The sequence below is a fragment of the Camarhynchus parvulus genome, chromosome 7 (assembly GCF_901933205.1).
Source record: "Camarhynchus parvulus chromosome 7, STF_HiC, whole genome shotgun sequence".
NCBI lineage: Eukaryota > Metazoa > Chordata > Aves > Passeriformes > Thraupidae > Camarhynchus > Camarhynchus parvulus.
The window spans coordinates 5,386,436-5,413,900 of record NC_044577.1 but is presented as its reverse complement, the minus strand read 5'-3'; the positions used below and the strand labels follow the sequence as shown (position 1 = coordinate 5,413,900).

Genomic DNA, 27,465 nt, shown 5'->3' with positions numbered 1-27,465 from the left:
CTATCAGCTCAAGGCTATCAGGAAGCTGGTGGTAAGAGGCTGTGCAAGCCCACCAAGGATGCAGCAGCTTTCAGACACATATAACAATAAAGTGCCTGAACTGGCTCCTGCAGAGATGCTGACATGAAAAAATCATGCAGAGATGTCTGGACACTAGACTCTCCCCAACAGGGACCTCAGGAAAGATAAAAAATACAGCAGATATGCATAAGATTTGGAGACACACATCTCTGTATCCTGATTGCCAGGGCCCTATAAGTTATATGTTTTGTGCTTGCAAACAGCAGATTCCTGACTGGTCTCAGGCACATGACAGAGCACAGGATACACATAAAACCGGGGCTACTCCTTCAGTCACTCCTCTGCCCTGTGTGGCCCAGAGCACATAACCAGAGAGGAATATGTGCCTCTGTATTAAAGATGCAAACATGACAGAAACTTCCCTTCAGATGTGCACAGGGGAATTTTACAAGGAATAAACAGGCACAGCTTGAACTGTAGCGTAAGCAAACAAACAGAAGAAAACAGACTTAGAAGAGAAATCCAGCAGAGGACTCAAATGCTCTGGTCTGTTTTATGAATGGGCATGAGGTGAGAAGGAAGGCTTGGGGGAACTCTGCAGTGTGCAGAGAACAGGCTCCAGTGAGACCCGAGCCAGGAGCACAGGCACATCCTTTGCTGGGACAAAGGGGTAGAGAGAAAGTTCCAGCTTCTTCTAAGGAGTTCCCAGGGCTTGACCCTGGGCAAGAACAATGAGAAGTTTAAAAAAGCCTTGCCCCACCTTACTTTCTTTTTGATGAGCTTTCAGTGCTGCCCTAGTTAATCCAATCAGTCCCTGACCTTTCTAATAGATCCCTGCCTCTGCTTTCCAAACAGTAGCTCTTTCCTGGCCTCCAAACAGTGGCATCCCAACCACTTGGGCTCAAGTTACCCCTTCCTGAAGGCAGCAGAGTCAGCATTTCTATTGCTTACTGTATTCTTGCCCTTGTTTGCTTGTTGAACTGTAATCTCTTCTCCCCAGGGCTAAGTAGCCAACATTTCCAGTCTTGGCCATAGGCCTTATTTTCCAGACAAAACCTGCATATCTTATTTTGAAGCAAGAAACACAGAGCAGATGCCTGGTAGCTCACAGAAATAAAAAGCATGTTAGAATTCTGTACTTAATCTGAGATAGCATTGCCAGCCAATTCCTGCCATGCGCAGTGGACAAATTTCTTTCCCTGTTCTTTTTTCCCCAACAATTAATTCCATGATGGATCTGAAGGACAGCAGGAAGCACAGGAAAGAAGAAAGTCAGTACAGACTAATGACTTCAGAACAGACTGGGAAGACATACCAATTTTCTGGCAGTTGCAAAAACGTTACAGGCAGAATAGGCAAAAAAGCCCAAAGCTTCACTTGTACCCTGTAAGTATTTTAATCAGCTGTTCTCAGCTCCAGCAGGTCTGCCACAGAATTGTATTAAAAGCATCTACAAGGTCAAATTCTTAACACTTTCATTCCAGTTTTTAAATTTCAACAGAAATACTGTAATGATAACTTTATGCTAAAATAGTCAAGGGGCAGGGTGACTGCATGAATTTATTTAGCACTGGGATCAGGGCAGGAACAAAAAATTCCACTTTGGCACTGCTCAGCTGTACCATTGGCAGCCCCTCTACCCCATCTCCAGTTGTAGCTCAGGAGACAAAAAACAGCCACTGAAACTGGGCTGGAGGGAACACCCACTGGAGCACCCATGGGCAGCCCCCCTGGCCTTGCACCTTGTGTGGCCAGCCACAGGCAGAGGCTGCACACCAACACCTCACAAAGGCACTTTGAGGGCTTGAACTGGAGCCTGCTCCAGCAAACAGCACCACTGAGCTGAGAACACACCAGGCCTGACCACAGCTGGGTGTAATGCCCAAGTAGAGAGTGCCTGCATGCAGCACCTCCAATGAATTTTTATTTTGGAGGATCTGCTTCCAATCCATGTGGGTACCAGAAATTCAGAACAACTATGTGCAAGGGGCCCTGCAACTTAACTGCCATTTTACTGAAGGATCTTTGCCCACCCTGAACCCAGCATCTTCCAGTTTGTTTTTTCCCCCTTTATCTCACTGGAAGACACTGGGAACAAGTTTAGTGTCTGGGGCAAACCTATTTGATTAAACTTCATCAGCTCCTCTTTTCTCAATTGATCAGAGCTCTCTTCCAAGCAAGAGAGCTCTGATCAATTGAGTCATTGCTCATATTTCACACTTTTGGCATCAATGCCAAAAACCTGATCTGCAGATAAATGTGAAAGCTCAGGAAGGACAGCACTGGCTGCAGACACTGCTGTGAGCTCCTATACCTCCTTTGAGGTGGGGCACATGGGCTTTTCCTGCCCCTGTGCTAAGGAAGCTCAGTGAGCCTGGCATCACGTTCACAGTCACAAGGACCTGGGCAATGCCTACACACAGCAGAAAGAAAAGCAGGAGAGTTTCTAGAGACACTTCCTGACTGCTCCAATCAATTCTTTTTATGCAGTAATTACTCTGAACCTTACTCAGAGCTTTAGGACCATGGCAAAATTTCCACTGTGTTATTTTAACTGTTGATTAATTCTCCTCTCCTGGCACTCCTCCTTGGATTCTCTAACATGCCTGGTCTCAGGCTCCCTGTGGCGTGAGTTAGTTTCCCCACTCACAACACTCCATGCATTGACAGTGAAATGAAAAAAGTAATCACATGTCAGAGCTTGCCCTTGATTGTTAAGTCTGTGTGGCAGATTAGCGTGGTGTGGTCCCCTCCCCATGCTGCCCTATCTATTGCACAAGCATACGTCAAGGAGTTAATCCCCCCATCTGCAGCTGTCAGAGCTCCTACACTCCAGGAAAGCCACACACCTGCAGTTTGGGAGCACGGAGAAAACACTAAGTCCTGCCACATCTTCTACCACTGAGCAGACACATATTTAATAAAATCATACTCATTTTCTTTACCTAATAGTCTGTTTAGGCAATATATACAAAGTAATTTTAGATTTAGACACAGAACAGAGTGCCACAACTCAACCAGTATAACACCAGCAGACTTTCATTATTTACATCATTTAAAACTTATTAGCTCGATCCAGTCACATTCTGATCAGTCAGTTCAAACACCACTTGCATCATAAGTGGCTTTATAAACTACTGCACACACAGAGGACTGAAACACTAACATAAAGTAAGGAGGGTGAGAATACCCAGGAAAACTTCCCAAATAGCTTGTGCCAGGCATATGTTTGATCTGCAGCTCCCAGCTCACCTGGGCAACACCTGACACACAGGACTGGCAATGCAGAACACTTCCCATTCTTCCCCTTTTAGGGGCACATACAGCAGATTTCAAAACTGGGAAATATTTGAAGAACAGAGCTGGAAAAATAACCACCTGGAGATGTACAAGGCATAAAATCCTTGCTCTTCTGGTCTGTGATTGGGGTGGAGATGGAACTCGAGCCCACTCCCAGCATCTATTGCAGCTCAGCATCTGCTGAAGCCAGGCACTCCCTCCTGCCCCACAGGAGCACACAGCCTTCCCTGCTCAGAGGGTTTATGTCTAGACTAGAAACAAGATGGCTTTTCTACCACAGCACCGTACAACTGCGTACCATTGATAAGGAACTGTTCCACCACAAGGTGGAACAACTGAAGCTGCCAAGCAAGAGCCCCTAAAGGACAGATTAAGGTGATCCTATGCCTGCATGAAGCCTCTGTGTGACCATAATGGCACTTTAACCTTGGAAAGGTCTTACTAGCTTTAGCATTCAAACATGACACAGTGAACTACCAGTTTTGATGGGGTTTTTTTCCATGGTGGTGATGTTGATTAAACAGTTGAACAAGCCTAGCCCACGAAAACACTCATTCCAGGTGGTGCCCAAGCATGTCAGGTTCCTTCCTTCTTCCTAGGAGCACAGACTGCCCTGTGAGTGGAACTGGTCCAAACACTGCTTCACATCTTTTCTGGCTGCCGCTGCCACTTCTGGTGGCTGCTGCTTTTGTGCTGTCTCAACTGCTCTTCCGCTTCAGCTGACAATTCAGAGCTCCCAAAAGCCCAGAGGCACCAACAGGATCACCAGCTCTGTCATCTTACACAAGACAGACACTCACACAGCATCCTCCCCCCCGGACAGACCTACATCCACACCCTGCTCCCGCTCCTCCTCTGGCTCCAGGGACACAGGGCACCATCCCACCACCAAGAGACCCCTGGGACCCTCACCTCACTGCAGACCTCCCACAGAACTCTTCTTCACCTCCTGACATGGAGGAGAGGCTTCCCCCTGTCAGGGAGCTCTTTGTCTGGCCCACAACGATTCTCACACAAGACTTGTTTTTCAAAAAAGGTCTTACAGCAAGCCTCTCTACTCCAATATACCCATTTGGCTCACTTAAATGCAGAAGAAATCTTTTAAAAAAGGAAAATCAAGGTGTGGGCCCCTCTATAAGAGGTAGAAGCTGTTTTGTTGGGTTTTTTCCCTCCAGCCCATCACATCCTCAATGTTACTTTATTTCAGCCCTGCAGGTCAGCAATGGTTACCCATCTTGGACTGCCATTTTCCTGGTAGAAACTATTTTAAAGCAAGCCAAATTTTTAAAAAGTGACAGGGCTCTGCCACTTTGTACTTGATGCTCTTGCCTGCTAGCAGCACAGGCAGACAATAAAGTCTCATTTACACTGTCTGCACTAGCATCAACGGGTCCAGCCCCATCCGCCCCACGCAGAGAGGAGATCAGCAGCTGCCAGCACAGAGCTGTGGAGAGAACACCCATGATGTTAAAAGAAATAGCAGGGGATGGCAAAGGAACAAACTACCATGAGTAGGTGCTTCTCTGACACTCCTTGTCAGCTCTCAGAGCTGCCAGACATTTGGCATTGCCCTGATCTCCTCAGGTCTGGGACTGCAGCAGCAAACCTTGAGACTGCCCATCCATGCCCTCACCTCTCATTCAGTGTCCCCACGCTTACAGGGCAACAAGGACTGGCATCCCTCCTGAGAAGAAAGTGCTCCCTGAACAAAAGGGCTACACACCCTTACCAAGCAGTTATCTGCAATACTTAGGCTCACCACACCCAAAAAAAAACCACCTACTGAGAACACCTATAACCCCAACAAAATACCACATTAGCTCCCAGGATAGACTTCCATTATATGAGGGAAGGCAGCAATCTTCCTGCATTGCACAGAAGATGCTGGCAGGAAGAGCGTTGCTTTGCATGAAGAAGGCTGTGGCATGAGCACTGTGCCTGCTAATTTCCTAATATGGATCACAGACCAAGGGAGTTAAACCCACACGCCCACAGACTCATCATGTTTCTCACTTGGTGTAAGACTGAGTTTAATCTCGTTACCCCGCTGACAGGATATTAATTTTACCTAATGGCCCAAGAGCTGCCAAGAGCTATGAGCCATGGTTCACATTTTTATGGCTTTGTTCAGCTTTCCTTCCCTGATGAGAAGCTCCCTATTAGCCCTGACTTTGCTGAGGTGTCACAGCATGACGTGAAGAAATGCCAGCTACATGGTGGATCCCAAACCAGGAGTGCAAAGCACAATCTGGACTTCTCCAGGAGGCAGGACTGATCTAAGCTACTGTGCCAGGAACAACATTTTGACAGTATCAAGAAGGTTGTTCCATCTCAGCAGTTTGTGGGTTTGGATATTGCCACCCTAAAAATAAATCAGGGCAGAATTGTGCTACAAAACCGTCAGCAGCCAAGTACATGTTGCTTTGGTAGAGCCCCCATGCATGTGAGGAACACAAGGCACTCACAAATTCCTGAGGGACCTGTCCCTTTGCACCTCTGGGTAGAGGATAGGGAGATGAAGAAGCCTGCAGGATGGCAAAACACACAACACACAGTGGGTAAGAGAGAAAGGTGTTGTGTCTCCCCCTGCCAACCCTCCCACCTGCTCCACCATGTCAGGCCAAGGAGCAAAGATTAATTAATGAAGCTTGGCTTCCACTGAGGACCTTCCAAAATCAGTCAGCTGTTGGAAACCAATGGCTGATGCTGCTAAACCTAAAAAATAACAACAAAAAAAAAGAATCCTGCCATTCCAGCTGTCTTGAACCAGCTCACCTTTTCCACAAGTCAACAACATGCAAAACATCTCCAGGAAGAGGTGCATGAGAGATGTTCACCCCCAGCCAGGACTGGCACCCAGCTCTTCCAGAAGCCTGAAACACCCTGGCTACAAAGTCAGTGCTACAGCCGCCTTCTATGAATGTTACATAATAAATAATGCATTTTAAGTATTGTGATGCTGGACTCCAAATCCCAGCCCCACTTAGCCTTCAAAGACAGTGCCATAATTATTTTTTATAGTATTTACATTCCAGAGGATGGTGGGGGGTGTACTATCAGATCTCATCTGAAGATTACTTTTAGATGAAGCAAGACTGGTTCTTTAACATTTTCTTCAAGCAGAAAAAGGTGGCAGCAGCAGCTGGAGTGCAGCAAATAAATCCATAGATGCATATGGACATATAGGTCAAATGAGAATTAAGCTGAGCAAAAAACAAGTTAGCTGTGAAATATTCTTTTGGCTGTTTTTCCACATACTGTGCTGACCATTTGTGGTTTAATCTTAGAGAAGCTCTCTCTCATATGAGCCTGCAAGCCCCCTAAGCTTCAAAGAAGCAACTTTTACTATAAATATTCCATATTTCTTTATACAGGCTAAGTTTTTCATATGAGCATTGTTGTTTTGTACACTTAATGCACCAGGAAAAACTGAAGTAGGAACTGGAAAATTTTGTTCTATGCCCTGCAGAGATGAAAAATAATCAAAAATATAGACCTGACCTAGAAAAAGGAAGAGTTATTCTGCTGCCCTCTAATGAGCACATCTAACATCTGAAAAAGAACACTCTCAAAAGAGATCTGTTCTGCCCTGCCACAGGTACGTCCTCTTGTGCTACAAAACTGTCAGCAATGCAGGCACAGCTGGAGCAGCACCTCCTACACAGCAAAGACAGGCAGAAGAAACACCTAGAGATAGACCCCACCTAGATGTTCTGTACTTCCCTGAACTCAGACTGGAGTGTATGGTTGTGTCCTGTTCTGCTCCCTTCCCTTGCCTGAAGAGAGGGAGGGGAGCACTTCCTAATTCTGACCTTGAGGACACAAAGGCCTGTGTACCTTGTTACAGGTATACACCTGACCCTGTTACAGGTATACAGGTACCACAGACATGTGGAAGAATGACTTGCTTCAACACCTGTGAGCCTCAATTAAAAGCAAAGGAATTCAGTTCTATACAGGAGTGTCCCTGCATCTGCACAACGCACAGAAGACATTCAGTTGAAAAATGCAGTAAGGAACCACCACGGGGAAAGTTCTACCTGGTACTGAGTTTCATCTCAGTTTTTACTGAGCTACTGTGATGCTGTGTGCTGACCTTGGCCAGCTGCCCACCCAGCTGCTCCCTCCCTCCTCAAAAGAACAAGGGAGAAAAATAAAATGAGAAGTTTGAGGGCTGAGGTAAACAACAGGGAGATCACTCAGCAATAACCATGACAGGCAAAACAGACTTGACTTGGGGAAAATTAATGTAATGTATTGCCAATTGAAGTAGAATTGGATGATGAAAAGCCAACACTGAAACACCTTCCCCCCACCCACCCCCTTCTCAGCTCCACTCTGTATCTAGACATCTGCATGCTATTTCCATAAATAAAAACCCACTCAGGTACAGACACTAAAACAACAAGCACACCTGCAGCTGCAGAGGAGCACACCTAAGCCCAGCCCTGCGGTCACAAATTACTGGCAGGAACCAAAAGCAATAGCCAGAGGCTCTGCTGAGCAAAATGCAGAAGTGTCACTGAACAAAGCAATTCTAAAATTGTGATTTCTGACAACAGAATTCCCGCAGTGTGCAAAAACCTTCCCATGTCTCCCTGTTGACAGGCACACCAGGTTATTTCAACTCCAACCACATTGTGAAATAACTGCTGCGTGCACAGACACAGCCTGTACCCACTGCAGCTGGGAATGTCCTCTCCATGCTAAAGAAGCCCATTCCCGTTACATAAGAACACTCAGTGACCTGAATTTACAAATAACCTTGGAGAGGAAAATAGACATAAGGAAAAACAAAGTGAAAAAGCTATGGAGCTAGGAAATGCAACAGAAATCAGCCCAGAGCATTTGTATGTGCACAGCACGCCAGGCACAAACATCCAGGATCACAGAAGCCAAAATTCTTTACGTAGATCTATTGATTTGCTGTGTGTTCTCCAAGCAATCAAAAACACAGCACACGTGGGTCAGGGAACAAGTTTGTATGCCCCAATTTCCCTCAAATTTCCTGCCTGGGACTCTCTGAAATACCACATTTCACTGGAGCTGGTTACCACTATCACTACCTGCCTTCCAGCTCACAGTCCCTTCTTGTCTGAAGAACTGCTTGGATAGCCTGTTCTTCTGCAGCAGCATTTTCCCCAGAATTTTCTGTGGTTTGCCTTATGGAACATTTGCAGCACTGCTAGTTCAATCTAAATCTGTCCAAATTATCATTTCAAACAACCCAGAATATTCCAGTACCCACTGCATTTAATCCTTGCATAGCTATGTTTCCCACATTTAGCTCAGAGAACGTACATTGAGACTTACTGTGTTAAAAGCTTCATTAAAAAAAAACAAACAAACAACCAAACAACAAAAACCCCTTTCTACAAGCCATTTGACTAAAAATCTAAGCCCAAATTAGATGTTATTACCAGTTATGCCACATATGAGCATCAGCAGTGTCACTCTGAAATGCTGAAGGGGATAAACAGATCTTCAGCTGACACATACATTTTTACCCAAGCATAAAGAAAACCTCAGTCCATAAATTGCTCACAAAGACCAGAATAAAGGATAACTTGCACAGAATAGAAAAATACTGTAGATCCCACTAGGTCTGAATGACAGACATGAACTTTTGAGATCTCCCTGTAACACAGATGCACATTAGCAGGGCAGAGATTTATCTCAGTAAATCAGAAATGTGATTTATATAGCATAGAAGTTAAAAAAAAAAAGGCAGCTTTTCCCATAGGCATTTCCCAGAGGGGTAAGGAGAAAGCTCACTTCTTCCTGCACCTCAAAAACATATCAAGACAAGTCAGAAGGGGCAACCCAGAAGAGGGAAACCTCTCACACCATCCACCCTTCAGTAATTTTCTAAGCAGAGTATTTATTAAACTCCCAGGACATGTATTTCAGAGACATTTGACAGTCTGACACAACACCATACTGCTGGTGACAGGGAAATGGCTCTGACTTCCAGAGCTATCAACTTGCCCCTTCCACAAGTGCTTCCTCACTCCTCTTCAGATTGGCTTTCTCAATTCCTGCAGTGTTGAGCCATCCCTCTTCCACCCCACGAGAGGTTTGCATTATTGGAACTTGTGCTGGGAAGCCCTTTTGGCACCAGTGCAGAGCCATTCCACCTCTCTCTTTGTAGAATTCATAATTTTATAACTTAATTATGATAAAGCTTTAACATTAATACAGCAAAGACAGGGATTTCAGTTCATAACCCTCTTTTGTAACATCAGAGCTGCAGTACCCTCCTAACCAGCGCTGATCTATTTTTGTGTAAGGATGCCCAACCATTTTAAATTCATTTCACAGGAGAATACCAGGCTGGATCAGTATCTTTTTAAAGCTCCAGGAATCGTGATCAGCCAGAGCAAGACAAGGCATGACATGCAAATGCCATGCCCCAGCACTCCTGGCCAGGAAGGCAAGGGGTCACCCCAGCCTCAAATTCAGCAAGCCCTTCAGTGGCATAAGGCACTGATAAGTTTGATCTAAAAAACTCATGTTTGAGCACCCAACTTTCACAAAGTCTGGAAGAAAACTCTGTAAAACCACAGAGCAGCACCGCAGGAGCTTCTCCAAAGAAGTCTCCAATCCCTCACTGAGCCATATCCTTCTCTCCATCCATCCAGCAGCACGGAAAGGCTGCTCCAGGGCAGGCATGTACCTTCCACCAGTGCTACTGGTGAACATTACACAGCAGGCACAGCCAAGGAACCAACCATAATAAGAAACTAGAGCAATCTGACACATCCTTCAAACTGCTAGGACTCATTTCAAGCTCTTCCCACTGACAGCCTCCTCCCCTGGAGCAGGCTGCAGAACATTTTGGAAGGTTTGGGCTCACTGGAAAATGTTTGTATTTGTGTAGTGCTCAACCACGAGCTAATTGGAGTCTTTCGGTTTTTTAATGTTAATTTTAAGAACAGAGACTTAGCCACAGCTAGAGGGAGGGAAAGAAAACAAAAAAGTTAATTGGTTCCATAAATATTAACACAACTGATTCCTGTGATCTGGCAGAAGGCACTCACAACATGGAAAGGCTCTATTTGCAGAAGGGAAGCAAAAGCACTGAAAACAGTGCAAGCTTCACAGGCTCATTTACTGCTTCTCAATTAATTGCATTTACTTTAATTAAAGTGGAGCTTCCCACAGCTATTCTCACAGCCAGCACCACACTGCACAGACAAATTGTTAAAGCAACATGAAGCAGCATGGATTTTTAACCTTCTTTTAAAAATTATTATTTAAGGCACCAATGTCTTTAGCTTTCAGTAGGATCCCCATTCCACAGCAGGTCTGTTCTCCTTTTCAACCAAACCCCACAGCTGTTCACCACTGATACAGAATTTGCTCAATCTGACTGCTGAAGTAAGATCCCACTGACTTTAATCCTTTGGACCAAAGGAACAGAAAAATCTCCTGGCTTTGAGGTGAGTTGTTGGGAGCTACAGAATCTGTTTGAGGTGTCCTGCAGAATGAGGCCATCTGACCTCACTGGAGAGGCTTCCCAGATGACAAACCACTATCTCAGCTCCTCCCAAACACAGCGCAGCTTTCTAACAGCCCGTTACAAAACTCTCAGACACCAAATCTGCCCTTAAAAGGTGATCTGGCATTGTCAAGATAAAAGTAGGTCCTAATGATGCAGTCAAAAAAACCCGAATAAATTTCAGCTGAACAGCAAGGCAGAAGCAATGTACAGTAATTTGCTACCCAAAGCAATTTACCCAGATAAGGTAAACTGCCATCTGTCACTTTATCAAGATGCCAGGGTGGCCAGCCTTGGGCCTGGAGGAGAGGTAAAGAGTTTAATCCCCACACAGCATTTCCTCTTTCCTGGGAACTTTTCCTTTCTTGCAAACTTCATTACTGGAGGTTTCAAACACGTTCACAAACAATGTCAGAAGCAACACCAGCTTGTGCAGGGAAGGTTCCCCTTTGAACTGAGATCTGCACATTCAGTCCTGGGACAAATCCTGGAGCTGTGCAGGTGACACAAAAGACACAGGCACATTGCAGAAGGGATGAGGTGGAGGGAGGGGGGAGCTAAAGCAGGAATTCCCAGCTCAAACACCACTCAAACAGCTGCTCCTTCCAGAGCAGCACCCACACACCCATCAGGTATTTTCAAAGGCATTAAAATGGTTTCAGAGCTACACCACCAAGGGCATCACTGACAGCACCAGGGACTGCATTGCACCCCTCCCCAGGTTCACACAGCCCAAAGTTTGGGCAGCTAATAACAAAGACAGATGGAGGAGGAACACCTCATCACTTGGGTCTAGCACAGCACTCAGGCATTTCCCAGGGAGCTCTCAGCAACACGTTGGAGGTGCTGCAGGCACTCCCTGCCATCCCCAGTGTGAGGAGCAGCCCATTTACACCCTCCTATCCCATCTGAGCTGTGTTACTGTGGGGAACAGCTTGAGGAAGGCGTTCTGCACAAAACAAACACAAGGCAGGCCTGACAACTGCCAGCACAGAATGAAAAGCTGAAGAAAAGCAGCAGCAGCAGAATTGTGAGGATCCAGCAGCTTTCCACACCAGAGATGTGAATGACCAACACAAGCAGATTTCAAAAGTCCCCAAGCATGCGTTAAGAAAAAGTAGCAGAACTGATACTCAGAACAGATGCATTCATTACAACAAACAGGATTAATTTTTATTTTTTTAATCTTTGAATTGTTAAACACCCCAGTATGCCAGAAGAGTAGGAAAAAAAAGACATAAAATCAAAACAGAGGAAAGGTGAGGAGGGATGAGGACAAAAGAGGAGAACTTTAATATTTAAAGGCAATAAACATGCAGAAATCCAATCAACAGACAGGAATAAACCATATGACACAAAGATTGGCATGCTGTCAAGAGCTCCAGAAGAATAATGGGGGCCTGGTCATGGCTGCAATTTTTCCGCACTGGTGTGGATTCACTTCAGGGGTAACCACAAGTCTAGGCACTGCAGGAACAGCAACGCTGTCAGAGGAGAAGTCTTACAGGGACTCTGTAACATTCTGGTACAACATCCATAAAAGAAACCTCAAAACTGGACAGTAAATCATACTGCATGAAGCTAAGGCAGGACCAACCAACCACAGCTTTGCTGCTTCTCTTGGAGGCTACAAAAGGAGAACAGAATTGGACAAGTGGGTGCAGAGCCCAAGCAGAAGCAGATAAGGTGACAGACCCAGCAGATCTGGAACTCCAGAGCAGAAGCTGAGGTGCAAACCAGAAGGGATCTGTCAGAGACTCTGCAAACAGAGGCTTGGTATCAAAAGAAACTCACAGAAAATCTCAGCAAAGAGCAAAGCTGCACATAGCCTGCAGACCCCAGAAATTCACTGCTATCAGTGAATTCCTGCTTAGTCTGATTTTATCATCTCCTATCTCCACATTTCTTTGGGAGGAGAAGGGAATTCTTTCTTAGTCAGATGCTCAGTCATTTCCCTCCTCTACACCCCTGTGTGCCCCTGACAGTGCTGCAAGGCAGTCCTGGTCTTCAGAGCACAACCTCTGCTCAGGCTCATGACCTCCCTCACTCTATGCTCCACACCCTGCTATGCAATCACAGACCCACAGAGTGGCCTGGGTTGGAAGAAACCAGCAGAGAGCATCTATTTAAACCCCCTCTTTCATCTGTCATTATCTCAGGTTGCTCCAAGCCCCATCCAACCTGGCCTGAACACTTCCAGGGACGGGGCAGCCACAGCTTCTCTGGGCATCCTGTGCCAGGGCCTCATCACCCTCACTGTAAAATGAGAAGTCTTTCTTTATATTCAATCCAACCTCAGAAATCAGGATGATTTTGCACCAGGTTTTGCAAACGGTTATGACCTTGCTGTCGTTGCACTTTTGTTTTCTCAACAACACAGCCTGTCACCATTCCCTTCAGGAGCAGCTGAAAATAAAGCAGGAAGCTACCAATCCAGTTGTTCATAATCATTCCACAACTGCTCCATCATCCACTCCAAAAAAAGAGACATTCACAGGCAACTGCTCAGCCAGAGCCAAGCTTGAATAGGCCCTTACTTCAAGGAGCAAACGGTGACGAAGGAAGGCTAAAGAAAACAAGAAAAAATGAGCAGCAGCAGCAACCCCGATATGACAGGTCATTATTTCTGACTTGGTAGGAAACATTTAATTCCCACGCCACAGAGGCTCACCCAAATGAGATTTATCCTCTCACTCGAGCCACAGAGGTCCCTGCGTGGATTAGATTACGGCAAAGCCTCTGGTTTACATTACGTCAGTGGCTAAGTAAACTACACTGACAGGAAGCAATCACTGAGCACAGAGTAACTCACGGACTGAACTCCAGCGTTCCCAGGGATGGCACTGGCTCCTGTCACCTACACACGAGTGCAAATCATCTGCAAGCTGGTGTAAGCTGAGCTAATGATTAAAGACAAAAAGCAGAGCAGGGGAAAGCAGTTGCAGCAGGTCTGCTTCACAGCACGACACAGCTTAGAGCTACCATATATTAAAATACTTTCCTTTTTAGACCGCTGGCTTTTTATATCACATAACGCAAGGCTCACCTACAATGAATTCCATTTTGGTGACATTTTTCATTACAGTTCCACCCTCTCCTTCTCCTGCCACAAGGATTACTGATGCCAGAACAGCCTGTGCTGGTACCTCACACTAATCACAAGCACACTGAATCAGCCTTGTACCTAAAGGAAGCCACACACCACTACCATGAGTAGCAGATCCTTCCACAGGGCACCCTGCCTCAACCACATGCACCAACAGTCCTCAAAAATCCCCAGAAAACCCAGGCCTTCAGCCAACAAGAACCAACACCACCAATTTATCCTCCCACAAAAAAGGGCTTCACTCCTTTCAGCCCCAGCACACACAAGCACTCTTGTTCACTGGGATAACCCTGCTAGAGACTCTGGACTTTCCAATTCAAACATCGTGTTCCCTCAAAACCACCCCAGCCAAAAGAGCAGCAAAAGCTGCTCACTTACAAATTGAGGGAAACTATAAGAAAAAACCTGCAGAGAGGTGTCCCCTTTTGCTGGCAACCACAACCTACAGCCCTCAAGCCCCAGCACAGCAGTGGACTGGTTTCCTACAAGACGGCAGCCCTTTGGCTCTGACACATCAAAACAGCTGTTCCAGGTGAAGCCTTTAATCTCATTAAAGTCACCATGCTCTGCTGTTGGTTAGTTAGCCCCTGTGATGGTACACATAGCATCAAAGAGCTGCCTACACGACGGGTTTATTTAGAGCATAACAATGCTCTCCACATTCTCTTGTCCTCCCACTTCCCAACATCCAACTGGCTTTTTTGACTACTGTCGAGCTCCATGCTGACATCCTCTAAAATCTAACCCAATTCCAATACCTTCCTCAGACTTGGTTTCATTTGGAAGACAGTCACAGCTTAAGGCCAGATCTAAACACAAAACACAGATACCAGCCATCTTGGACAATGTGAACAGATCTCGGGTACTGTGAGATATACACACACACCTAGGACAAACACCTGTTTTCCCAACTGCCACACAGCAGCCTTGGCAGAAAAAAATCTTCTGTAGCTGTGAAAAGCACAGGAGATAGTGAGCCCACCTACGGTCTGCCAACTTGACCTTCTCAGAGCTTGAAAAGCAAGTGGGAGGGAAGCATGCTTTTGTCTTGTTATTAAATCTTAAAATAGCAATGTGTAGGAGAATCCTACCCTCCTGCCCTGTGCACTAGGCTGAGGGGGAAAGGGAGGAAGAGGTGGAGGGAGAGTTAGAGTCAAGTTGAACTTACTGCAGAACAGGCTCTGAGCTGACCAGAGATGCCAGGAGACAAAGCACTTCTGCCTAGAATCTCTTTTCTAACTCTACAGTGTCTGCCATTGTATGCACAGCCTAGTTACAGTTCACTGAATTAACATTAAAAAATGATCTGATTTCCATAACGAAAAAACCTCTACATGGCCCCAGAGTGCAACAACAAGAAAGGGCACAGCAGCTTGGGAAGACGTAAAAAAAAAACCACTCAAATCACTTTTTGCCTGGTTGAACTGCAGTTTGGAGCCCCCAAATGAGCAGTTATTTTTAGCTGAGCAGCAGGGTCAGCAGGGCTGTGAGCAGGAAGGCAGCACAGAGCCCCGAGAGAGGCAGGCAGGCACTGCACATCTGCATCATCAGCACTGCACGGGGACCAGCAGCACGGCTCTATTTATAACCCAGACATGGAGCCTGCAATCACAGGCTGGGACTGCAGGCTGCCAGCCCCCAACAACATGCTGTCTGATTTAATTAAAGAGATGGCAACGTGCACACACAGATGCATACATGTCCTTTTCCCAGGAGAGTGACCAACAATGAGCCCAGTGTTTCAAGAACAATACGTTTTGCCAAGGTTTCTGTGCAGAGCTGGCAAATGTGTCCTCACACAACCTCCCCACTTCCTCACTCTGTGCCCAAATGTCACTGATGGGCAGGGTAGCTCAGGCAACCACTTCCCCTTGTGTGATTGATTTGTTTATAGCCCTGGACAGGAAAACAAAGTCAATGTAGTATTTATCCACATGAACAAAATAAATTAACTTAATTTGCAAAGAAGGTATTTGGGAGTCACATGAATTTTCTGCATCAGGACAGCTTGCTGTGCTACCAGGCTCTGTTTGGTAGTTTGTTCCTTCTGGGATTTTTTAAACATTTATATACAGTTTGTGGGGGGCTGGGATTCAGGCTTCAGAGAATTTTTTTGAGACCTTGTAGACATTTAGAAGTGAAAACTGCTTGCAGATACAAAGCTCTGTCTCACAGTGAGCAGTCAAAGAGAGCATTTTCTTCTTGTGGGACTGGAAATCAAAGGGCTCTATCATGTCCTCCCTTTCTCCCCTCTCACTTTCCATACTCCCTGTGAGTTAGATTCTCCTGCCTGGGAATCCTCGAGCCACAGACCCCACAAGAGCAAAGGACAGGAGAAGATCTGCTGCAGTCAGGCTGCTGTGAGTGAAGCACTGCTGGCACACAGTGAGAACCTGACAAAGTACTGGGTTACCAACGGCAGCTGCTCACTTAGAAACTGAGGAAAACTGTGAGGAAAAAACTGTAGAGAGAGGTGTCCCCTCTTGGTTGTAACCACAGGCTACAGCCCTCAAGGCCCAGCACAGCAGTGGGCTGGTTTACAACAAGACTGCAGCCCTTTGACACATCAAAACAGCTGTTCCAGGGGAAGCCTTTAATCTCAATAAAATAACCATGCTCTGCTGTTGGTTAGTCAGCTGTTAGCTGGTGGTGAGGCAAAAGCAGCCACAGAGCAAGCCCAGAGATCAGGTTCAAACCCTGGCTCTGCTGTGCTCTCAGCCCTGGCAGTCTCTGGCTGCACCAGGATATCCCACAGACTGCCTGAAGCTAGTCCCCCACCTGGGGATCACTAAGCACATCCATGCAGAAGCCCAAACAAAAACAAACCTCTCCTAAAAGCTTTCAGAGAAACACAGGAAGTAATGTTTGCATTGTAGCTCCCTGAGCTTCCTGGGGCAGCTACTAAAAGCCACCACAAATACAGTGCCCAGTATCTTTGCTCACAACCTAAAGCAGCACTCATTCAAAATATAACAAACCTGTTCTGGAGGAAATGATGCTTCTGGAGTCCAAGTCAAGCTTCTTTACTAGGGTATCAGGGTCAATTTTCAGCCCAGAAAATACACCAGAAGATGAGAAGTCCCATTCCTTATGCAAAAGAAACATAAAGCAGGAATCAGTACATACACTACCAAGCAACACTTGTTTAAAAAAATTTAAAAATCAAACCTAGCACCAACCAGATAAGAACAGTGTTAGTGAGCAGGTGTCTCTCTTGAGCAGGCAAGGGCACAAAGGCTCCTGCTCCCCCCCTGCCTACCCCCCAGCTCTTCCACACAGAAGAAGGTTTCAAAAAGTCTTATTTTGGACCGTTCTGTTCCTAAAATATTCCTGCCTCAACTCAACCTCACCTCACTCAAGTGCATTCACTTCCAGGAGGGCTGGGAACAGCATCCTTAGGAAAAAGACAGATTTATTACAGGTACTGAACAATACAGATAAGCAACAAATGAGAAGATTAGGGGATTAAAGCCTAAATCAATGGACATTAGGCAGATCCAGTAACTAGTAGCAACTCACCAACTCTTCAGCATCATGCTTTAGGCATGCAACGCCTCCCTAAGATCTGCAGTAGCTACTCTGTTTGGATTAGAATTTATTACTTTAGAAAACACTATCTACCATCACCAACACATAACTTCACAGTGGTATAAACCCAGCTGTGTTCAGCACAGGCAATCCCTCCCTCCTCACAAGGAAAGCTCAGGCACATAAAAAACATTTACTGGTGTTGCGTCGTTGCTGTGAGGGGGCGGCACCTGAGCCGTGTATTCAAAACACAGCTGGGGAAAACAAGAATATCCTAAATAATTTAGTATAAACAGCTCAAACTATGCTAAACTAAAATGGAAGGCATGCACTGCAAGGTTCCCCTTCTCTCCTAATGCTTGTTGATAACAATCCCCACTGCTGCACGAAAGTTACCCCATGGCAAGGCAGCCCAGGCATCCAGGAGCAGCCGTGCTGGGACACGTGTGTCACTGTGGGGACACTATAGTGCTGCTGCTGCTCCGGACCAGCGGCACTGCAGGCTGGCACTGCCATGGAGCGCTGTGCTGGAGCAGCCCGCGGCTCCCTCTGTCACCTCCCGGCCGTGCCCTGCCACACGCTGCCAGGCTGAGGGCAGCGTGGGGAGCAGCGGCTGCCTGGCAGCACCAGGGCTTCAACAAGGCCTCCATAGCCCAGCAGCACCAGGGCTTCCACAGGGCTCCCTTCCACTGCCCGGCAGCACCAGGGCTTCCACAGGGCCTCCACCGCCCAGCAGCAGCAGAGCTTCCACTGCCCAGTAGCACCACGGCTTCAACAGAGCCTCCACGGCCCACAGGGACCCCGTCTGCACCACCCTCTCAGCCACCGCACCACCGCGGCAGGCACGGAGCTACCGACGGACACCCCCGCGGCCAGGACAGACCCACAGCAGCCCCGGTGGGGCTGGGGTTGTGCCAGGACCGGTCCTTAATGCAGGGGGAAGGCGGAGGAGTCACTGCGAGGCGGCCACCGCTAGCCCCCGCCCGCCGCCGCCCCGCGTGTCCCCGCCTCCGGTACCTTCCCGGCCGCCGCGCTCCATCCGCCCGCGGCAGGGCCGAGCCCGGGCCCGGGGAGCGGCGGCGGGTCCCGGCGGGCCGGGGGCGGCGCGGTGCAGCCGCGGGCGCTTGGCTTTGCCCACCATGGCGGCGCGGGACGGAAAGGGCCGGGCCGGGCCGGGCGGGACCTTCCGGCTGCGCCCTCGCGGCGCCCGGCGCCCCGGGAATTTCAGCTTCCTCCCCTGCACGGGCGGAGCTCCGGAACCGCCTCCTCGGCTGCCCGGGCCGGCCTCACAACCCTGGTTGTTCACTCTGGAGCGTAAAGGTGGCAGCTCCTGTGGCAGCCTCTCTGCAGGGCGGCCTGCGGATAATCGCCCTCGAGTCAGTTGCCCTCTGGTCAATTGCCCTCCTCTGGTCAATTGCAGCCTGCCCAGGTGGTTCCCATAAGCAGCCTGAGAGTGTTCAGCGTGCTTGGGTTAAACCCAAACACTCAGCAGCACAGTTTTACACGCCTTTGTGAGAGCTGAGAGCTCTTGGTGGCGTTGGAAATGATACAACTAAACTCATTTTGTTTAGTTGGTCAATTACTTCTAAGCAGCACCCACTTTTTAAGTTTCTTCACAGGCTCCTACTGTTACTTCGATCATTAAATCACTGAAACCTTTAGTTGATTAACCCTGACAAGCATCAATAAGCAGAGCCAAAGTGAGCTGAAGATTGGACCTCTGAGATCTTAAATGTATGGCCCTTCAAGGACATTAGTGACCAGAAGGTACCAGAGGAGACAGAAGCCTGGAAAGTTGGAGAGTCCTTGTCCGAGAAACAGATGATAAGAGGACTGAATAATGTGGACCAAATTAGTATGAAAGGCAAGAAACCACTAAGCAGTACAGGATAGAATACTAATTAATGAAGATTATGTAATTTACATCAATTTCTATAATATATTATCTATAACATATTTATATATATATATATTTATCTGTATGTATGTAATGTATCAATAAGTGAAAAAAGTTTTGTACTGGGGTCAGTGTGAAACGTTTTTAGCCCCACACACATCTCCTCTTGGCAAGGAATAAAGCCTTACTCACTAACACTTAAAAGACAGTTTTACAGTGAGCCTTATTTATCTCAACGATTTTGGAGGTGTCTTGGTAACAGTTACACCAGCCAGCGGCCAGGCTGCCACAGTAGGACAAAAAACAACTCTAAAACTTCCTGCCAGGTATTATTTCTACAGTCAAAACAGTAGAAAATACCCAGCAAGCCCCTAGGGAGGGCCAACACCTGCCAGACTGCACTCACGGCCCAGGTGGACACCACAACAAAGCAACCCAATCCTCAGCTGCATGTTTCCACACACAGGAGGGGGCGAAATGCAAAGCTGCTTCTCCTTGCTCCAAGATGAATGAAAAGCTCCAAGCCTGGAGCCACAGTGTGTTTGATCTTAACAAGCCCTGACAAGTGCTCCCTGGTTAATGCATTTTCATTTTCCACATCCTCTGCCCTCCCCATTTCCCCCCCAGGCTGTGTTTCCCAGGGCCTGGTACTGGGCCAGAGAAGTGCAGAGCTGTAAGTGCACTCATGCCTTGTGGGTACCAAGGAAATGCAGGGAGAGGCCTCTGGGAAGGTATTTGGAAAGATCATAGAACCATGGAATATGCTGAGCTGGAAGGAACACATCAGCATCATTGAGTCCAACTCCTGGCCCTGCACAGGACACCCCACCAATCTCACCCTGTCACTCAGAGTGGTGTCCAGCTCTCCTGGAGCTCTGGCAGCCTTGGGGCTGTGACCATTCCCTGGGGAGCCTGTCCAGTGCCTGACCACCCTCTGGGAGAAGAACATTGGAAGATCCAACCTAAATCTCGCCGGACAGAGGTCCCTGTCATTTCCTCAAGTCCTGTCACTGGTCACGAGAGGGAAGTGGTCAGTCTGGCCATCTGCTTCCCCTTGAGAAGATGTTGAAGACACGGAATCATAATGGTTTGGGTTTAAAGGAACCTTTAAAGATTGTCTTGTCCCACTGCCCTGCCTCTAGATCAGGTTGCTCCAAGCCTAGTCCAGCCTGATGTGGAACACTACCAGAGATGGGGAATCCACAAGATTTAATGCTCATCAGGGATAGAAAGATTTAATGTCCATGGGGAATAGAAAATAACAACAGGAAAACTTCCCTTACCCTGCTCTAGACTGGTAAGCATCATTTAGGCCCAAAATGACAACTCTGATCATTAAAATTCATGACTTTGGGGAAAAACCATTCTGACAGTGCTCAGGTGGATACCCAGCTCCCCACACCAGCTGCTTAGGTACATCCTGTATAAACCACAGCAGTCCTGCAGTTAGTGGTGGGGGGAAACACAATCCACGCTAGTAAAAATAAAAAGATGAAGCAATAAAAATAAAGGCAGTTAAAATAGGAAAGGGAATGTTTAGCAGCTTAAAATGCTTACAAAACAGGCTGGGGAGCTGTGCCCAAGCACATCCCCAAAGGTTGCCCACCCCCTTTACCTGCAGCACTGGCGGCCAAAGCTGCAGCAGAGCCTGAGGAGCATCTGGAAGGGACTGGGATATGCCAGCAAGCTTCAGCATTGGCTGCAAGGACCCATGGAACACCCTCTCAGCTCCCACTGTTCCGTCTCCAAGGGCTCACAGCTCTCCCACCCCCTTCCTGCAACCCTGGGTAAGTTGAAGCAAAGTAGTTGGACAAACCCCATGAAACAATTGAGGAGAAAAGACCCACACGCTCAGGGCCTCATGCAACACAAAAGGAAAGTTACGGCAGCTCATCTCATTCAACCACACTTCCTTCCCCCAGATCTGCAACCCCCATCACTGGCAGGAAGCTCCACCAACCTTCCCAGCTTCATCTACTGCAGCTCACGCACTCCAGGCCTGGGGAGTGCTCTGCAGCATCCAGCTTCAGCCATCCAGGCTGGGCGAGCATCCCAGCTCCAGCTGGCTTGCTCTCAGGGTCCATCCCCACCATATCCTGCATCAGATGCTCCCATGTGCCTGTTCTACTGCCAGGACTGCTGTGATGCTTTCCTGCTGCACCTGGCTGGGATGAAACCAAGACAGGACTATGATGGCTTCTTTAATAAAAGCACCAATCCACAGAGCATCCATCCGGGCTTGGAAATTTTCTGCTGGCACTGCAATCTCTCTTCTTGCTGCAAAAAGAAACCCATAACTGTAACACACCAGCAGGTCAACAGCATCAGGGTCTTATAATGCCTCAGGTTGCCCTGACCATGGCAGGAGAATTGGAACGTGGTCTGTCATGTCCTTTCCAACACAAACTGGGATTCCATGCTAATGGACACTATCCAACACAAACTCTTCTGGGATTCCATCATAATGCAAAACAGCGACTCAACATCAGCTTGCTTGGAAGGAGAACCTACAAAGCAATTAATAAAGACTCACATTAATTAGTTTAAAAAAAACCCTACAATCCTGTATGTTTTCTAAATTACTTCCTTTTTTTCTTTTACTGTACTGCTTTGAAGAGGTTAAGAGAAAAATGCCAGGAGCTGCTTCCTCTCTGCTCTGGGAAATGCTGCTGCTGGGAGGAGTTATTGAAACTGGCACAAAAACTCTAAAAGGCTGCTTAAAAATAATTCCCCACACAGCCCCGAGCTTTGTCAGAGGACGGTGCCTGCATCCTCTTGTCATGTAAGGTGGCCTGGCTACACAAACATTTCAGAGCCCAACCCACAGTCTGAGAGGAGCTCCCCATCTTCTCCACACCCAAGGGCTGCCAGTAGCTCCCACATGAACTAGTTGCCCCCACTCCCAGCTTTGTTTGCCCCCCGAGCTCAGCGCTGGTCCCCAGCAGGGCTGTGAAAGGTGAAAAGTTCTCATAAAGCGTGAGGTTTTGGGTGGGTCCCTTTCCTCTGTGCAGTGGGAGGGCTGCAAGCCCTGGGTATCCCAGGGAGACCAGTCCCAGTCCCACAGGGCAGGTTGCTCTGGGTTTGGCCAGGTTGAGTGGGGCTGGCTGGGCTTTTTGGAAAACACGCCCTCCCACAGGCACCACTCTTGACTTCCTCTTCCCCTGCAACTGCAAGACAGAAATAGGAAGGAAAGATTGGCGTACGTCACAGAGCTCCTGATGCCCAGCTGCGTTTCCCAGCCAAAATTGAGAAGCTGAGACCATCCTCATCCCAGCCCAAGTACGGAACAGAGACGAGGCCAGGCAAGTACAGCATCTCAATTTTTATGCTTCTGTTCCTCCTTTCTTCGGGGGAGGCAGGTAGGCAACAAAGGGGTTTTGTAGTTCTGGTGATTCAATGACATTTTTTTATTATTCCTGGTCTAACCTTCGGCCACTTGAGTTCAGGGAGCTTCAGGGGGCTTGGCATGGCACCCCTGCCTCAGGCAGGTCAGTCTGTGCAGCCTTTGCAAAGGCAGCCCGCCTGGTCTGTACCAGTTTTGCCTTTGGAGGTAGCACTGAGCCTGGAAGTGCAGGTGGTTATGGTGGGGAGGAGGCCAGGCCTCCAAAACTCACTTTCCTCAGCAGCCCGTGGGCTCAGAGAGGGTGCAGTGTCCTTTTCCCATGGCCTGGCATATGGCACTGGGCAGGGTGGCATGGGCTGGGTGCTCATCTGCAGCACCAGGGCTGGGGCTGCCGCCTTCCCGTCACCCTCCCTCTTCCTAAGGGGGATTTCCACCACTGCCAGCTGCTGTTGCAGTGGGAAAGAGGGAAGTGGGATGGCAGCGTGGCATGGATTGCTGCATGGAGGGCTCAGCACAGTGTCACCGCCTGGAATGCCTGTGCACAGAGCTTCCCGGGTGTCCCTGCACCCCTGTGAGCCTGGGGGAATGGCTGGGACAGGGAGTGAGACCCTCGCTCTTCTCCTCCATGTCTCTGTCTGCTGCACACATCAAATACTCTGCAGGCATGTGAGCCCGGGGAGGGCAGGTCCTTCCCAACACCTCAGTGGCTCTTGGATGCAGATGGAATGCAGAGCCCATACCAGTGCTAGGGAAGGCAGCCTGCTCCCTGGTTTTGATGCTTTTCCCAATGCCACAGCTCCAATCCCCAGGCTCCTGGCCGGTGAGAAGCAACGAGGGGAACACATGCGGTAACATCCTATCCTGTGGCCAGCACAGGCACTGCAGCGCTGTGGGAAATCTCTAAATGGTGCATTTTGCTATCCTAGCTGTCACATCCTGCTTCGCACCAGTTTTGTGCTTTCTTGCTGCTGCTGCTGCTGCTGCTGCTGCTGCTGCTGCTGCTGCTGCTGAGTGATTTCAGCAGGTTGGAGGGTATGGTCTCCCCAGGGCAGATCAGCCAGAGGGCAGCCCCTTCCCACCCGAGCAGGACCCTGACCCTGGCAGACCCAGCAGCACAAATCCCCTCCTTCCCTTCCTCCCAGGGCAGGGCAAAGCTCCCAGGAGCACCCAGGGATTTTGGTGCTCAGAGCCAAGGGATGCCACAGACTAGGCAAGGATTTGGTGCACGTGGGAGAGAGCTCACCCCACAGATCTGTCCTCTGCAGGCACTGGAGGCTGCTGGAAAGAAATAAAGTATATTCATATTTCATATAACAGGACATGGGAATAGATATAGATATACATATAGATAGACAGATATAGATAGATGATTAGATATAGATATAGATATATGTATGTATATATATATACTTTTTATTTATTTAATTATATTTATTCTTTATTTAAAATAAGTTTTTATATATTTATTTTTATATTTTTCCTGTGATTGACATATACGAAATATATATGAAAAGACATACACACACACGCCAAGTGTGATATTCTGCATGGACTGGGAACGACCTGTCTGTGACCACGTGGGTGGGATCTATCTGCATCACACAACTGAGTGACAGAAAAATCAGCCTCAGACAAGTGCCATCCACTCTCCCATCCTCACCGTATCCCACTCTGCTCATTTCTCTTCTGTGCTTGGGGTCTGGAGCTGCCCAGATTGCAGGGGTGGGAAGGAGCAGCTCTGCTGGGTGCAATACCTGGCATCTGTGTCACAGCATGATGGTGACCAGGGATGCTTGGCAGTGTGGAGGAAGCACCCATGGGCTCTGGCACTAGTGGAACTTCCCTATTACAGGTGGATGGTGCAAACACCACAGGAATCCCTCTAGGATACTGGGCATGAGTGCATATCCTCCCTTTTTGTGGGAAAACAGATGCTTAGCAAAGCCCTGATGGGAACTTGTGGCTAACAGACTTCAAGACTCATCTCTGCTGTTGAACACTTGTTTTATTTATGACAACAGGATCACTGCAGGCATCAACACTTCCCCTTCAGCCTTATTTATAACTCCCAGCATGCTCCTCCAGCCCCCAGCACGTCCTGAGTGCCAGAGTGCCCAGCTCTGCACCCAGAGCAGCAAGGACAGCACCCAGCATATAACTAATGCACCTTCCCCGAGGCCACCTCACATTTTCTGGCACACAGACCCCTGAGGGGGCATCTTGCCCTAAGGCAGATGGTGGAATATCCTGGTGGCTTCTGCAGAAGGCTCTTGCTGAAGAAGAGGCTTGATCCCGAGCCACCCAAGGCATGTGGTGAGGAGATCAGAGCACAGGGCCAAGAAGGACCCTGGTCCTGAGGTGCAGCTTCGTCCCCCTGATGCCACCACCCAGCCCTGTCCAGGAAGCAGAGCCTGGTGCCAATGTGTCCTGCCCTTAGCTGGGTTGCTCCATCTTGGCACCCCACTCCCCACCATGGGATGAAGGTAGTTGTGAAGTCCTGCAGTTCTGTTCCTTCACACCAGGGCAGGAGGATGGGCTATGTGCACCCCTCTGCTTGCCTGAATTTATGGGAAAGAAGGAGAAAAAAGGAACTTCACAGGCAGAGCACATGCAGGAGACGAGGGGTTGGTGGCGACTGCGAGTCTGGCGTGAGCTGAAGGGATCATCAAGGGGGCTGGAGGAAACGTTGCTGAGGCCTATGTCGGCACCCTGCTCTTGTAGAGTCAGGCTGAAAACTTGCTTGGCCCTCCTCTGAAGGCTGTGAGGAGGCAGACAGAGGCAGAAGCCCCATTTGTTCTCTTTGAAAGCCCTGTGCTCGCCTGCCCACACACCACAGAGTAATTTCCCTCCATGGCAGAAGAGAAGGACTGTTGAACTTCCTGTTGTTGCTCTCTCCAAGTGTAAGGATGTGCTCACACTCTTGTGACAAGAGCAAGAAGCCACTGTGGGGGTGAAAAAGGCATCCAAATGCAGCTCACAACATGAACCCTACTGTACAATACTTGATAGCAGCTAGCACTGGGGGTGTGTTGAGAGTATTTCTGGAGTTTGGGAGCTTTTTTTAATCCAGTTTTAGGGTTGCTCTATTTTACGAGATGAGCCTGTAAGCAGGAAACTGTCAGTATTGGACACGAAAGAACACAAGCACACCACCGTTCTCAAGGTGAAGGAAAAAAGAGGCAGTCTATTTTCTGACTCCAACATTTATAGTTTTCCAAAAGTGACAGCAGATTGGAGGGTGACAGTGACACCTCTCCAATCACACTGGACAAACCAACAGTCCGTCAATTTTCTCCTCCTCCATAAAGGAAGACAAAAGAATGGGTTGTTTACAGAAAATGTGTGATAAAGCTCACTACCAGAATGTCAACATCAGAAGGCTTAGAAAATCTTAAAAAACCAGGGTGACAGGAAGCTCTAACCTCCAGCAAGAACAAGGAACTCACAGCTCTATCCCATCACCACTGCACACTTTGGCATGGCAGCAGGAATTAAATGCTTGGAAACACTGGGCAGGTGGAAAAGCAGGAGCTCATTGAGTCCATAGGTTTTGTCCTCACAGCATGTGAGTGAACTTCTGGTTTGTAGCAGAACTGGAGCCTAATTAGGCACATTTGGGGTGTCAGTCACTGAGTTCTACAGGAAACAAAGGCAGGACCCTCTTTTCTTTCCTGCAAGCTCAAACTCTGCAGGCAGAATCTGGAGGCGGCAGGACTGTGTTGGGCCAGCTCAGCACAGGGTGTGCATGACTCATAGACAGGGACATTGCAGCTGTGACAATAAATTATGCCCTTAAAATCTTACTGTCAGGGACTGTTGGGGTGGAGAGGAACTTGCAGAGCTCTTTGTCCAGAAGGGCTCTGGCCACCCACAATAGGATGGTCTTGTGCAGATGTGGCAGAGTGAACTCCCAGGCCACGTCACCCTCTGGGTTTGGCTGGGTGACCTCAGCAGTGCCTCTTGTTGGCTGTGCAGCAATGTGGTGCTGGCTGTGGAGCTCTGCCAGGGGCACTGGATCCAGGGCAGGGTGGGCTTCCAGATGGCCCCAGCTGTGATCAGTGATGGCCACCACCCTTAGGGTCCTGCCTCATCTCAAAACCTATAGCACAGCTGGGCAGCAAACCTCACTGTGCAAACATTACCCTCTGACCTAGCTAGACTTTCTCTCTGCCCTTGGGAGGAGACCAGACACACTTTCAAGGCTGACCACTGTCATCCTCAGCTGGGGTGGTGTCCTGGAGAGGCTGATGAGCTAAGACAGCACACCCTGATGCCTCAGATGATGCCTCAGAAGGGGATCTGAGCAGCCCTCACGTACTAAGCTGCCTCAGTGTCTTCTGACGGTTTCTCTTGTTTTCTCATTTCCACATCTCTCTGATCTGTTTATTCGGTGAGCTGACAGGAAGGGCTGATGGCAGGAGCCAAGGAGTGGTTCTTGTCTTACTCAGGGCAGCTATCAGAGCTATTTTGAAACTGATGACCTGGTTTTCAGACACTGTGTCTAGTATTGCTATAAAGCGCAATGTCTGTTGTTCCTTTTACTTTTTTATTCCTTTTTCTTCTTTTAACAAATTCCTCTTTTCTGACTTCCCCATGTTCCATGTTGCAAGGCCATTGCACGGTCAGGGTTTGCTCTGCTGGGGAGAGGTGTGACACATGACAGTGTTAATGAATGTGATCTCAGCACAGGTTACCCAGAGAAACTGTGGCTGCCCCATCCCTGGGGCACATCCCAAGGGGTCACAAGGATGCTTTTTGTCCTGCAGAAA

General features: G+C 48.2%; 1 protein-coding gene across 1 annotated transcript in view; it reads right to left on the bottom strand.

Moving 5' to 3' along the window:
- Positions 1 to 18,612, bottom strand: part of FAM207A (family with sequence similarity 207 member A) — a 39,370-nt gene extending 20,758 nt beyond the window's left edge. The window contains 3 exon segments of the mRNA XM_030952770.1: positions 16,907 to 17,015; positions 18,474 to 18,546; positions 18,548 to 18,612. Coding sequence (XP_030808630.1) covers positions 16,907 to 17,015; positions 18,474 to 18,546; positions 18,548 to 18,597 — 232 coding nt within the window. The 5' untranslated portion in view covers positions 18,598 to 18,612.
- Between the last annotated feature and the right edge of the window lie 8,853 nt (positions 18,613 to 27,465).